The sequence below is a fragment of the Pteropus alecto genome, unplaced genomic scaffold (genome assembly GCF_000325575.1).
Source record: "Pteropus alecto unplaced genomic scaffold, ASM32557v1 scaffold226, whole genome shotgun sequence".
Taxonomy (NCBI): Eukaryota; Metazoa; Chordata; class Mammalia; order Chiroptera; family Pteropodidae; genus Pteropus; species Pteropus alecto.
Window position 1 is genome coordinate 4,406,128 of NW_006440132.1, and position 12,961 is coordinate 4,419,088.

General features: G+C 42.0%; 1 protein-coding gene across 1 annotated transcript in view; it reads left to right on the top strand.

The window, feature by feature from the left end:
• Positions 1-12,961, top strand: part of ASTN2 (astrotactin 2) — a 787,984-nt gene that overhangs the window by 498,911 nt on the left and 276,112 nt on the right. The window contains exon 14 of the mRNA XM_025050436.1: positions 2,208-2,396. Coding sequence (XP_024906204.1) covers positions 2,208-2,396 — 189 coding nt within the window. The remainder of the gene's footprint in view (positions 1-2,207; positions 2,397-12,961) is intronic.

Here is a 12,961-nt window from a genome sequence, read left to right on the forward strand (position 1 = left end):
TATATATATTGCAATAATATATATAAATGCAATATATATATTCAATGCAATATATATATATATTGCAATATATATTCAATGCAATATATATATATTTCAATGCAAAATATATATATATATTGCATTGAAAAAACTCTAGAGAAATACACGATAGTTAACAAATGATGACCACTGAAATGGGAACTAAGAATACAAGTGGAGTGAGAAATAAAAACCCTCTACATTTTACTCTATAGACTTTGATAATGTTTAATCACTTACAACAAAAGTGTAATTATTCACATGTGAATGTGAGCACGCTTGTGAAGAAAGGGAGGGAGGGAGGGAGGGAGTATGAGAGCGAGCTCTCCACAGTAAACCATTTCTCATATTTGCTGGGAACCTCCTGGGATAAATGGATGGAACTAGACTTTATTAAGCGCTTGCCATATACTCTGCACATTCATATAACTCACTTCATCTGTACTACAACTTTATTAAAGGAGAGTTACTTACATTTAACAGATTCAAAAAGGGAAAATCAAGTTGACCAAGGCCCCAGAATAGACCTTATTCCAAGAACTTTCCACTGCCCTCTGGGTAGGAGCATGCAAACATTAGAAAGACAATTAAGACACTGGGGGTTAGAGGAGAGCAAGAAAAGAGTGACAGCTTGCTTCATGCAAGAGACGTTCCTGGTTTTTCAATGGTGTGATCTTGGGTCAAGTTTTCAGCTCTGCCTTTATTTTCCTGCCTTCAGCTGGGTTCTATGTCTCTTGCATCAGCTACTACTGGTCCCTACACCCTGAGAACATTTTCTTCCCAAACCCTGTTACAGAGCTTCTTCCTTCTTACAATATATGTTCTTGAGTCTCTTTGCAGTTGGATTCAGTAGATCTTGGCTAGTTCTACCTTGCAGAAGAAAAGCAAATAAGAGACTACCTGCTTTCTACTGCCTCCAACTGAAACAGACTGACCAGGGTCATGTTTGCAAATAGGCATACGTGGATTTGGAACGAGGGTAGTTGCTATAGACCTGAATTTGAATGCCAGCTTTGACACTTACTCATGGTGTGACATTCTTTATCTCTTGACTCCTCATTTTGCTTCTCTGTAAAGCAAGAATGATGATACTACCTTTTTTATGATTAGAAAATAGATATATAAAGTTCCCAGTGGATATTACATGCCCAATATAGAAACACCACCATTACTACTATTATCGTAATTACGTTAAGTGCCTTGCAATTCCTAACTATTTTTTGCTGCCAATGTGTCATAACTTAAGGTAGGATAGGAGTGTGTACTCCATTTTACAGATGTGGGAACTGGAGATCGAAGAAGTTAAATGATTGCCAGGGTTCAGATAGATCTAAAGGATCAAAGATTATATTAAACAGATCTTACCAATTATGCAACCTATTCTCTTGTGTGTCTTATTTATTATGTGTACCCTATCTGCAGTGCCTACCAAAGGACTATGAATAGGTAGACTCTTAAAGAATATTATTTCTGAGTTGATTTTTTTAGGGACTGAGACTTCTGCTTTCTTCCCTCCTCCCATGCCTCTATAAGAGATTCTTTTCCTACTGCAAATCCCCAAATTGCAAATATTATTTTTACATTCTATTCAGATGCCTATTTTCTCCATAGAGGAGCCTGCCCTGCCTCAAAGGTATGTCAAGGGCCCTTCTGCTGTCAAGATTGGGTAGTTAGAGGCCAACAGAGGCAGCTAACATTGCTTAATTGAACAGAAACAGCAGCTGCTGCTTCATGTGCTGTCCGTGGTCCTGGAAGGATCACCTCTGAGCTACAAGGGCAATAAAATCCTTGTTTTTGCAATAGTCTTCAACCTTGGTCGACAGATACACTGGGAATAGATTCTGAAACTAGTTGATAATTCCCTGTGAATTGGCCTGTCATGCTTTTTAAGGTCTGTGTGTTCATGGAAAACAGTTTTTAAATTTGCTTTGTGCGTGGATGTGCACTCTGGTGTTCCCCTGACTCCTCCAAAATGTCACAAATGACTTTCCTTGAATTTACCAATTTGCAGGATTAATGTGCTTCTCTCAAGACACCTGTGCCCTAGATAGACTCCAGCCAGAAGAGCTGCCTCCATTCCTAAACTCTGACCTGTTTTTCAGGCAAAGGAGACCTTGGTTTTAGGTCACCCCCATAAGGGGCATCCAACATGCGGAGCTAACTCTCAACTCTGTTTTATCATGCAGTTGTGTGGAGGAATACAAGCTGGCTCCTGATGGAAAATCCTGCCTAATGCTCTCAGATGTCTGTGAGGGCCCCAAGTGCCTCAAGTCTGACTCTAAATTCAACGACACCCTCTTTGGAGAGATGCTACATGGTTACAACAACAGGACCCAGCATGTGAACCAAGGCCAAGTCTTCCAGATGACCTTTCGGTATGGGACAGACACTTATACTTCACTAGTTAAATCACTGACCCAAAATATGGGCTGGGGAGGAGTCATGGGCACCATGGCGTAGTCCTGTTATATTGGCCAGCATCTCCCCAAGCTCACCAGTGCCTATCCATGAAGTACTAGAAGTCAGCAAAATTCATTCCATGAGGGTCCTTCTCCACTGACCTGTTCGTTATCTATCTTACCCTCCCAGTTTTCTAACTGTATCCACATGTTTCAAATTCAATTTTAAATCATCCTGTAAGTCTAGTTAATGGATTTTTAAATTTTTTAAATTAATCTTTCAGTCTATTACAAAATAAGTGACCTATGTAGGCTAGTCAAGCAGTTCAAACATAAATACATTTAATGAAGTAGAAAATAAAATTGCTGTCACCCAGAAATATGCAGAATTAACTTTTTTTAATATTCTTAAAATGCCACTCTCTCTTCTATAGGTGTGTGTGTGCGTGCGCACACGCACACACACACACACACACACACCCCAAATCTCAGTAAAGCTGTTTAGAAATTTATTTATTTATTTGCTCAACAATATGTCAAAGACTTCTTTCTCTGTCAACAAACACAGAGGTGCATGAGAAATTAAAAGATGAGACTACTACCATGTAAGAGAGAACAGAATGGGGACTGGGTTGGTCAACTGATATGAAGTACAGACAGGCAGTCTGATTGTGAAAGGCTTCCCGGGAAAATTGAAGAAACTGGATCTGTTCAACCTGGAGAAGAGAGACCTTGGGTGGGATGTATTCATGCCTCAAAATTGGATGAACCATAAGATGGTAGAGTGAAAAGAATCATTCCATTTATAAAATATGATTATCTTTAAAAAAAAAAACAAACTGTGCTTTTAGACAGTTTTACATGAAAAAGTGATAGGATATTATCACAAAGCAGGGTTTTCCCTACCATTTGAGATTGTCAACAAAAGTCAGAACTAGTAAGAAACATCACCGTTGTAATCATTATCATCCTTATCCCATCATCTAATTTATAATGGTGATGATTATAGTAAGAATGGTAATAGTGGCTACTATTTATTAAAGATTAGTATATATTAAGCTCTTTACTAAATGATAATAATAACAATAATAATGGCCACTAACATTAATTCAGCACATGCTGAGAGCATTCTAAGCACTTTTGACCCATTAATTTATGTAATCCTCACAATGACCCTTGTAAAGCAGAGACTGTTATTATTTTCGTTATACATATGAGAAATGAAATGTCAAGTGACTTTCCCAAATCCCTCTTCTAGGAAGTGAGAGGGCCAGGAGAATGCCATTTTAGCTTCACTATTAAAACCCTTTGAGGTACTGTATCCTCCATTTTACAATGGAAAAATCAACACCAACGAGGTAAAATGATTTCTTCAAGGTCACCATCTAGTGAGAGAGTGAGGATTCAGATGTCAGTCTGGTTGACTCCAAAGCCTTGTCTGTGGCCTCTAATCCAACATGCCCCATCATTTCCCATTTTATAGAACTAGAATAAAAATGTAAATTCTCTAAAACTATTTACCTATATAGTTAGCACATGCTCTTTGAGAACCTAATATGTCCCAGGTACCGTGCTGGTTACATAGGATACAATGGAAAATCAGATAAAAATGACCCTGCACCCTGTGGTGTTTAGGTTGTGAATATGTGCATATGTGTGTGTGTGTGTGCATGTGTGTGTGTGCATGTGTGTGATCTTATGCATTTACTTAATTTGTGGTAGGTACTATGAAGAAAAGATACAGGGTTCCAGGAAAAGAATTAACAGTGGAATCTAATTTAGTTGGATTTAGTTTGGAGAGTGGTAGGAGCACACTTATTGGCTTAGGAAGCAATCATGAGGCTTTCTACTTTGTAGGTGAAGTGCTATTTAACTAATACCTAGAAGATGAGTAGGAGTTAGCATTGGGAAAGGTTTCAAGCAGAGACAGATATTCTAAGAAGGAAAAACGAAAGTGATTGGCTTCAGGAAATGAAGAAGTTTGGTAAGGTTGAACGTGAGTAAATGAGTGAAGACTGGTTTGAGGCAAAGCCAGAACAGTAAGCAGTGGCAGATTACGGGGGTCTCACAGGCCTTATCTTTATTCTAATAGCACATGAGAGAGCTTTTAAACAGTTCAAGGAGGGGAGCATATTGTGATTGCACTGTAATTTTCAATCTACATGGGAAGTAGATTGTGATGAGGGTGGTGAAAAGGGGGTGTTAATTAGGTGCCTGTTGTGGAAGCCGTGTGAGACTGTTGGTGACGTCGACCAGGATGGTGGGAATAACACTGAAGATAAAAGAGAATATTGAGAGATAGTTGTGAGGGAGATTGGACAAGGTCCAGGGAGCAGTTGCAGGCAAAGGGTAAGGTCGAGGGAGGAGTCAAGGGTGATAGGAATGGTTGGCAGCCACACGGCAATTTAGTGGCAGAGTCAAGTCTTCCGATTCCCAGGAGAATTCTTTCTGCTACTCAGATGCTCAAGCAGAGGCCGGATGCTGCTCTGTTGGAAAAACTCTGGGGGAAATTTAAGAACAATCTGGATGAACCACCCAATACTGAGATTCCACAATGCTGACTTTCTGTAGTTTTAATAGTCTACGAAACTCCATGTTGATGCATCATGATGGATAGAATAATGCTGTGTAGAATCCAAAAGGAAAAAAAAAAATTAAAGAACTTGCCCCTTGCCTTCAAGAAAGGAATTTACAAGCTTGCGAGGTGACACATGCAATTGAAAAAGTATATATGAAAATTTAATTTGTTAATATTTTCCAAAGAGTTTCCATTGAAGCCTTTTAGGAGGATTTATAAGGCATGATAAAGGGCTTCTCTGAGGATAAGGCTTGTAAACTGCTGTGTGAAGTGATAGCAAAGAATGGTGCCTCTTGGAGGGATGAGAACCATGAGGGCATTTTCCTATCCAGGAAGGAGCCTGCAGAAGCCCAGCCATAGGGATAAGCGGGAAGAGGAGTCAGGAAAACAGATCTCCACAGCTGATTCTAAATCCTGGCCCCACCCATGACAAGCATAGTCCTACTGCCTACTCTCCCAAAAGGGATGTTTTACCAGATGCCAGCCACTGTGATATGTTTGATGTCGTTCGATATCTCACAGCAACTATCAGAGTCACTGGCACATGATAAATGAGCAAATGTACTAGCTCCCATTCTCTTGTGTGAAGATTCGATCCGAAAGAAGGATCCAAACTGGATAGTAAGATGCTAGTTCCTGAAGGGATTTCATGGGATCCCAAGAGCTCATTTTACATACGGAGAAGAGACTCGACTAAGATCACAAAACAAGCCATTGCAGGGCTAGTCTGCGATGTTAGATCTGATAGCCCAGAGTACTTGCCTTCCCACTCCCAACAGACTGCTCGGTAAGAGAGAGCATGGCACCTTAAACGCTGTCCTGGAAGTCTCCAGGCTCAGACAGAATTTTAGCTCCATCAGGAGTTTGTATTCTGCCTCAGACACTCTGTTCATTGTTCCCAACTGTTCAATTCCAGGTTGTCTCTGAATAGCCAGGGTCCGTGTCTGCCCCGATTTGCTCACAGAGGGGAGTTCAGTAAACAGACCACACTTTCTCTTTTGACAACAGTTTAAGATTTATAGAACTCCCCAGACTACCACTGTATTAGAGTAGCCCATTTCACTTAAGCTCTCTCATCCTTGGCTTCAGTTAAACTTTCTTTGCAATCATTTCCATCTCCAGACCATGTCATCTCTTGGACCACCTGCTAAGGCAGTTGTCTTCCCACAGGGGAAGGTGAGCAGCTTCTGATAAATTTATCTCTTTCAAGTCTCCCTCCCTGAGCCCCAGACAGGGCGAGTGGGGATGCTGCAGCTCCGTTGTCCTCCAGGTACTGGAAGGCAGGCCTGCAAACTTTTCAGCATCAAAAAACAGTTGTCATTTCTCGCCTCCTTCTCCTCATTTTTTCCTCCCTCCTCCGAGTAATCTCCTGACCAGCCCTCCAGAGTAGCCATCAGGCACTCAACCAGCCATCCTGCCATATGCTTCATTTCCTGACAACTGCCTCCCTTGGGATTTCAAACTCTCTACCAGCTAAGAAGTCTCCTGTGTGAAAGCTACAACTCTGCTTTATTGTTCTCTCTGCCCCTGCCCAGATTCCCACACCTAGCAACTGCTTATAGAAGACAGATCTGCATTTTCGAGTCCTCTCTTGAATCTCCAAAAGAGCATCCTTTACAAAACCTAACATTCCAAGTCTCTAAACTTGACACACAGTTAGAGATTATCTGGTTCAGATCTAAACCTTTGTAGAGAAACTGAGGCTCAGGAGAGGGTATGACTTGCCTAATGATCATTGTGGGTTGGGGCCTCTCTGAGAATGAAAGTTAGCATCGGTGACTCCCAGACCAGTGTTCTGGTTTTTGGTTCTGTTGGAAGGATATGTGTGTAACTTCTGAATATCCTCTATTAGCATGTGGTGAGAAGAGTCACCTGTTTCATCCCTGCATTCAGCAGAGAGGGAGGGCCCAGGTCCTATAGGGAGATACCAGGTTCATAACTAATAAGGGATCTGAGGTAAGGCCACTCCCATGAGCATGATTGTGCAGGAATTCGATCCCATTCCTAGCTACCTCCTCAGGTTGCCCATGTGGGCTACAACCTGTCTCTGAGAGCTGAACATGTGGAGATGTTTAGGAGCCTGACAAGTCCAAGGGTTATCAGCCATCCACTGTGTCTGAAGATTAAGTGTGGTACACAGTGAGAGACCCCTACAGACAGACAGACACAGGCAGGAGTAATAAAGAGAAGCAGTCAGACAAAGCAGAGACATGGAGAGAGACACCAAGAAAGAGGAGACACTAAGCAAGAGCGTGAGTGACAGAATGAGGGAAGGACAAGCACAAAAGGAATTAAGGTGATGTAGAGCTGGGACAAGGGTTGAAGAGATAAAGAGACAGATCGTGAAAGGTTTGGAAAGGAGTGGAAGGTGCAAGTGTTAAAGAGACCAGAAGTGATAGAGAAAAAAGACACAGAGTTCATACGAAAGTCAGAAGATCATTTATTCCCGGCAGGAAATAAAGGTTTTTCTAAGAGTCTACTAGGTGGTGCTGGGAGAGAGCCCTGGATTAGCGATCAGGTTTGGATGGACATGAATGGATGTAAAAGCCTGTAGTAAACAGTCAAGTTCCATGGAAACATGAAGAAATCAAAGATCTCTCCGAATTGCCCCAACCCAGTAAGTGATGCCAGGCTTTGCTGTCTCTAGCCGCTGTTGGTGCACTGTGTTGGTCCGAATGACCCATGCAGGGTCACTATAAGAACCCCTCCCCATGACTCCTAGTCATTATGAGGATGGCAAAGAATGTTGGAGTGAGATAAACTCATCAAAAGTTGGAGGTATTTGATGTTTTGTTGGTTTGTTTGATTTTTTCTTCCTCCCCACCCCCATCCTCATCCATCCCACCTCACTCCTATAAGAAAGAAAGGTCAACTTTGGTTATGGACTGCATGGATTTAGAAAAACATCAGCCAAGAACTATTATTGAGCCTCAGAAATTGCAGTGCGGAGAAGTTGCTTGGGAATGGGGGCCGGACGGATTACAGTGGTCGATTTTGCAAAAGGCTCATCAAAAAGAAGACAGTTCTGCCAGCAGCAGATATTTGCTCATAAGCCTTTAAGAGTGACCTACAAAGAGCACAAGGAGCTCATGAAAGATTTGCTAGAAAGACACTTTTCAATCCGGTCTGCTTATCAGATGTGCATATTGCACAACGTAAGAGGACGATTTGGGGTACGATGTGGGATTTCAGGATGAGCCACCACCAACCCACGCCTGGGAAGACAGAAGAGCTCTCTTTACAAATTTGAGGATAGTTCACTTTTGAGTGGCACCCACTCATTCTCCAACTGAAGGTCCTGAGTCATATCTTAAGTGGCCTCCAAAACTTTGGTTTTTCTAGTGCATTCCTAGGAGATAGTCTGCTGTACATGTTGCTTCTGGATCCTTCCCCCACCTTAACCATGTGTGCATTTTTTTTATGTGCCAGACCTTGTACCATGTACTTTATATATTTTCTCATTTAATCGTTCCAATACCTTTTGCAAAGTAGCCCTTAAGAACTTGGTTTTACAAAAAAAAGGAAATGAATGCTTCAACCAAGATACATTAGATTGTGCCTGATAGTAAACAACTTTAATATCGCAACGGCTTCATAGGAAAGTGTGTATGTGTTGCTGTACCACACACCCCACACAGAATTGGGAAGCTGGGCTCGCAGAAGTACCAGCTTCATGTGCTTCCATGAACATTACAGTAATGGGAAAGAAATTTGGCTCTTATTACTTCCCCCTAGAGGTGGCATTCTGCTCATATTGCATTGCTTAAATCAAGTCCCATGGCCACAGCACCCCTCAAAATGTTGAGTAGGAACATTCAATCATGTTATGTCCCAAGAAGCAGAGAAATATGTAGAGCATCCAAACTATTTACTACACTGAAGCACAGAGATGTTAGACTAGCCTAACAGTCATACACCTGATAACAGGTGGGTCTAAGAACAAAGCCCGTGTTGCAGTGTGCGTCCCTAGCTCCCAGCATTCTTCCACTTCATGCGGCCACCTCCAAGAATTGTGCTAAGACCTTCTTTGCTCTTCTTATCAGTTTCTTTCATTTAATTCCCAAAGAACCATAGGCTTTAGAGATGGAAGAACCCCAGGGAATAGTTTGTACAGATCCTCCCTACCCCCCATTTTTAGATAAGATGCCTGAGGCTCACAGTGTTTAAATCAATTACCTAAAATCACATAACTAGTAAATGAATCAGCCAGGATTCTAACCCCCAGTCTGTGGGGTCTATATTATATCCACTCTGAAGGCTCAGAGACGTGGGAATCAACTCCCACACTGTACAGATGGTAACACCAAGTCCAAGGTTCCATAAAGAAGTAACAGCAGAGCCAAGCCTAGAAGCTGTTTTTCTATACTCTCAGGCCTGGGTGTTTTGTACTATACCACAATCTTATTATAACAAGAGAAAACAAAGGAAGTGGATGGTAGAGAGATTATTAATTAAAAGTATCATTAGCTTTTGATTTTCAAGGCCATCCCCAAGCCTGTCTATGAGATAATATTCCAGCTCTTGGCAAAATTCTTGACTTGCCACCTGGAGCCACAGCTGTATGCTTTCTTTTGGGGGGGACCACGGGCAAGATCTTAGAAGTGGAATGAGGACAGAAGTTGCAGGCTGGGTCACAGGAATTAAAGGGTGATTTTTCTTGGGCTGACTGCAGAAGAATCTCTCTTCTGTGTCTCCATCTTTCCAAAGTTTCCTGACATCTGCAGAAGTCAAAGCTGATATGTCCGGTGTACCATAGGCCCTGGAATCAAAAAGCTGAGTTTCTAGTCCTGTTTTGCCGCTTCCTGCTCAATCATCCTCAGCCATTCTCCCCTTCTGGTTTCTGTTGCCTTTTCTGTAAATTAAGGTTTGGGCAGAACTTAGATGAAGACTCAGGGCTTCTGACCTAGAGTGCTCTTTCTACTTAACCCCATGGCCAGGAGCTTAGTAAAGACTTTCTTGATCATAAGAATCACCCGGGGCTGCGCCGAGACCTAGCAATTATTTTTTCCCCATGTAATGGGCCTGGGAAATTGAATTTTCACTGCATTCCCAGGTGGTTCACATTACCCAGCAATTTGGGGAGATGCTGGCTTTTGTCAAAGATACCTAGCTCTAGAGTCTGAATTCGAGCTTGCTGCTTCTCACCTCTATGACCTTAGGCACTTTAGTTCAATAAACCTCTGTTTCCTCATCTCTGAATTAAGAAAAATAACAGTAGCTTCCAATTCCTGGTGGTATTATAATGATTGAATGAGATTGACACCTGTTTCTTCCCTGATTTTTGTAGACAGGGAGGACTCAGGTATTACAGGAAGCTGCCAGATCAATAACTTAGGAACAATCCTAGGGACAGGCCACCCCCATGTGCATGATTCTGCAGGAACTTGATGCCTTTCATGGCTGAGACCCAACTTGTCCTGGGTCCTGCAAGGACAAGTAACAGGGTCCAAGTTATATATCTGCCATCTCCTAGCTGTGTATCATTGGACAAATCTCTTAACCTCTCTGAACCTTAAGATTTTCCACCGTAAAGTTGGGTTTTACTTCAAAATATCCTCAAAAGGCTGTGGTGAAGATTTAACAGACTGATAAGCAAAGGTCCTAGACACAGTGGGCTCTCCGTAAACATTGGTTTTTTGTTTTGTTTTGTTTTGTTTTCCAATTAAATTTCTTTCCCCTTAATTCCAGAATCAATAGCAGATGAAGACTTTTGTTGATGGTGGTATTGTTGCATTTTGTTGGTGTGGACAGCTCAGCCAGCAGTATGGGATGGACAGCAGCCAGGGTCACCTTCGTGTGGGTGTGTTTATCCGAGGCTTTGGAAAGACATAGTCTTGCTTATGTGTTGTATTACCTTTGTCCTAGAGCAGTGGTCCCCAACCTTTTTGACACCAGGGACTGGTGCTCCTATGAGAATCTAATGCCTGATGATCTGAGGTGGAGCTGAGGCGGTGATGCTAGTGCTGGGGAGCGGCTGCAAATACAGATGAAGCTTCGCTCACTGGCCCACCACTCACCTCCTCCCATGTGACCCATTTTCTAACACGCCATGAACCAGTACCGGTTCGTGTCCTGGGGGTTGGAGACCCAGGCCCAGAGCATAGCCCATTTGTTACTGTTTGAATGTACTACAGTGGGAAACATCTAAAATTAGAAATGTGGGATTTAGATGCTTCTGTACTCTGTGTGGAATTTGATAATAGGTCTGGGCCCAGATCCACAAAGTCCAGAAGCATGTTAGTCTCTCACCTCTGAGATCATATTTATTGATTGGCTTAGAAGTGGTGTATCCAAATGCGCAAAATGAAGGTTAGCCAGTAAGCCCTACTGGATTACACATCAGTCTTGCTCACCTCACCTCTCTTTCCTGATTTCCTTCCTCTTTTATTAACTCATCATACCCTCTGGTGCATTTCTTAATATCCTTACACTTGTTTGATATTATAAAACTATTTTTTCTTTACTTTTCAAAACCTACCTTTGAGGACTATAGGCACATGTTTTTCTCATGACTCATGTGAAAAGAGCAGGTGGACTATTGTATATTTGACACGAGAAAACTGAAGCTCAGAGGGGTGAGGTGTAGCTTCCAAGGTCGTACAGCCAGTAAATAAGCTGGATTCAAGTCTCTCTTTACCACTCTACAGCCTCCAGATGATGTGTGCACACGTGTTTGCAGATGGTCTCAAACCCTGTGTTTCTGTAAGATCAGGAAAGCAAATAATAGCTCGGAAATTATTATGCATGAAAACCTTATCTAAAGAGGCATTTTTCATATGTCTGCTTAAAGCTAGAACTCAATACACGTGAAATACACCGGTGCTTCTCAAACTCTCAGATGCACAGAAATTACCAAGGGGTCCCGCTAAAATACGGCCTCTGGTTCAGCGGGTTGTGGGACAGTATTTCAAATGATCTCCTGGGTCTGAGGACCAGCTTTGAAAAATAAGGTGTTTAATTGAACTTTATGCTAGATGTGAGCCCAGGTTATACCTAAGAATGGAGAAGGATTGTTGATCCTCCACTAGCCTCTTTGAAAGCAGGAACTGAGTCCCAAGGCTAATGGCATTAGAGGACAATGGAGTCCCAAAGGGTCCCCACCAGAGTGACCTAATGCAAAGACTATGTTTTTGATTTGCAGCATCCAGAGCAGACAGTGGTATCCTGTAATCCTAGTGCATAATTTAGCATGTTAGTGCATAAAATAGCATAATTTATTCTCTACATCCATCTATCCGTCTACTCTGCTCACTGATAGGTACAGGGATGCTCTGCTGTGAGCCTCAGTGCTGATGGGGAAGGCACTTGTTCTGACTGCATTGTCCCGAAGCCATGGTTGGGTGCCCAGATCAGAGCCTCTTCTACATACCCTCAGTGCAATTTCAGCCATCATCACATGCAGCAGAAAGTACTTTCCAGTGGAGAGCTGGGCTGCAGTCTGCTTAAGGTCAAAGGTGGAAGACACACTCCAGGAAAAGTAGTGAGAAATCCATTTGGGAAGGGACATTGGCGTGGGTGAAGCTTTATAATTCTCGAACGCTAAGACAAAACTCTCATACCATCAACACATATTAGTTTAATTGGGGACAATAAGAAAATAGTAAAATTAAGACTTAGTGAAAGATGCCTTTTATTTGTGTGTGGGAGTGGGGGAGCAGAGAATTGCAATTCATCTGTAAACAAGGCCTCTCTCATCTTTCTCCCTAATTATAATAAGAGAAGAAAGAAAAATAACCGCTGATTTTTTTTTTTAATTTTATTGCCAGTGTTCACATCTCTAAATATAACAAACATGGTCATTTTAAGAGGAAAACAAATTATACATAGCATATTTTTGAATGTTCTCCAACTATCCAGAAAATGTGTCTCTAGTCTGCAAAAGGTACTAACACAACAAAAGCAAGCAGGTCCATTTCACTTCTCTTCCCAGTTCTCCTCCTCCATCCTTTTTTGGTTTTGTTTT